Source organism: Rhagoletis pomonella, unplaced genomic scaffold, assembly GCF_013731165.1.
Source record: "Rhagoletis pomonella isolate Grant_MI unplaced genomic scaffold, Rhpom_1.0 Rhpom_scaffold_00005, whole genome shotgun sequence".
NCBI classification, from domain to species: Eukaryota; Metazoa; Arthropoda; class Insecta; order Diptera; family Tephritidae; genus Rhagoletis; species Rhagoletis pomonella.
In genome coordinates, this window is record NW_023458559.1 from 14050885 (window position 1) to 14052144 (window position 1260).

At 35.6% G+C, this 1260-nt stretch overlaps 1 protein-coding gene across 1 annotated transcript in view; it reads right to left on the reverse strand.

The window, feature by feature from the left end:
* The window catches only part of LOC118740007, a 6617-nt gene extending 5801 nt beyond the window's left edge, over window positions 1-816 (reverse strand). The window contains exon 1 of the mRNA XM_036471507.1: window positions 46-816. Coding sequence (XP_036327400.1) covers window positions 46-816 — 771 coding nt within the window. The remainder of the gene's footprint in view (window positions 1-45) is intronic.
* Window positions 817-1260: the final 444 nt, after the last annotated feature.

The window sequence follows — 1260 nt, forward strand, 5'->3', positions numbered from 1 at the left end:
ATGTTTAGTTGCATTCAACGTTGGCATGTTGATATTCTTCCATACTTTTTGCGAAATTATAGTGCAGTCTGAAGCGGTGTCCAGCTGTAGTTGAGTTTTAATACCATTTATTAAAATTGCGATGTGTCTTCTCAGTTGTGAGAAATCGGTTATTATTCTAGTTTGTGCAGTAGACTCGGTAGATTTCAGTGTATTGTGTGTTTGCTGCTTTTGTACACTCTTTTGTTGTTGTTGTTGTTGTTGTTGCGGCGAACTGTCTTTTTGCTGCTTGTTGCGTTTGAACGCACCACGTTTCTTTGCGCTGCAATATCCTTCTTTATGACCAGTGGTTCCACATTGTGAACACTTGTGACTCGCGTATAAACAATAACGAGCATAGTGCATTTCTCCGCAAAACCAACATGGAGAAGGTGGAGTTTTCGTGATATTTTTCTTTAACTGTTTTTGGCTCTGGTTTGCCTGCGTACGAACTGCATGCGTAATCGATGGAGTATTTCCGATCATTTTAATGTCCTGCTGACGTAGAAGTGTTCGTTGAATTTCCGCATTTATCAAATCCAAAGTAACTGGTTTACTGGGTTTTTCTTCATCCAGCATTTTAAGAATTTCATTACGAAAAAGTGCATCTTTTGTAGATTGTAGGCCGCTAGCAAATATTAAGCATTTCAAGTTATAACTGCTGCATTTATCTGGCTGAAATTTTTCACACTGTCGATTTACTCTTGCTATGTAGGATGTGTAGTCTTCCAAATCATTTTTTACTGTTTGAAAGCATTTATAACGAGTGCTGAAGAGCGATTGTTTTTCTCCAAACATGGACGTTAGCTTACTCACTGTGGCGCTGAAATCAATTTCGTTTGGTTTGGCCGGCAATATTATATGTGCATTAGACCGTTCGTTAAAAATAAAATTTGGTTTGCCGGGCGGAAAAAGATGTGTTTTGGTCTAAAAATAAGCTGTGCAAAATTTTATTCGAATATAATAACTCTAAGTACTTGCGCGTTGCATTTGAAAATTTAGAAAACCATATGCATTCTGGGAAAAAAAATTTTAAAAAATAGTTGAAAGTCGTGAATTTTATAGTCATTTGCTATGTAAAATAACTCACACAATCTGAATATGAGGTCAGAAATTAAAAAAGTACAATAGGTTTTAAGAATTTGCGAAATTATCGTTTTTTTTTTCAAATTGAGAAAACAGCATTTTCAATTTTTTTCAAAAATATCCGGTTGTGATTACCACACCACAAAAAGATCTCCA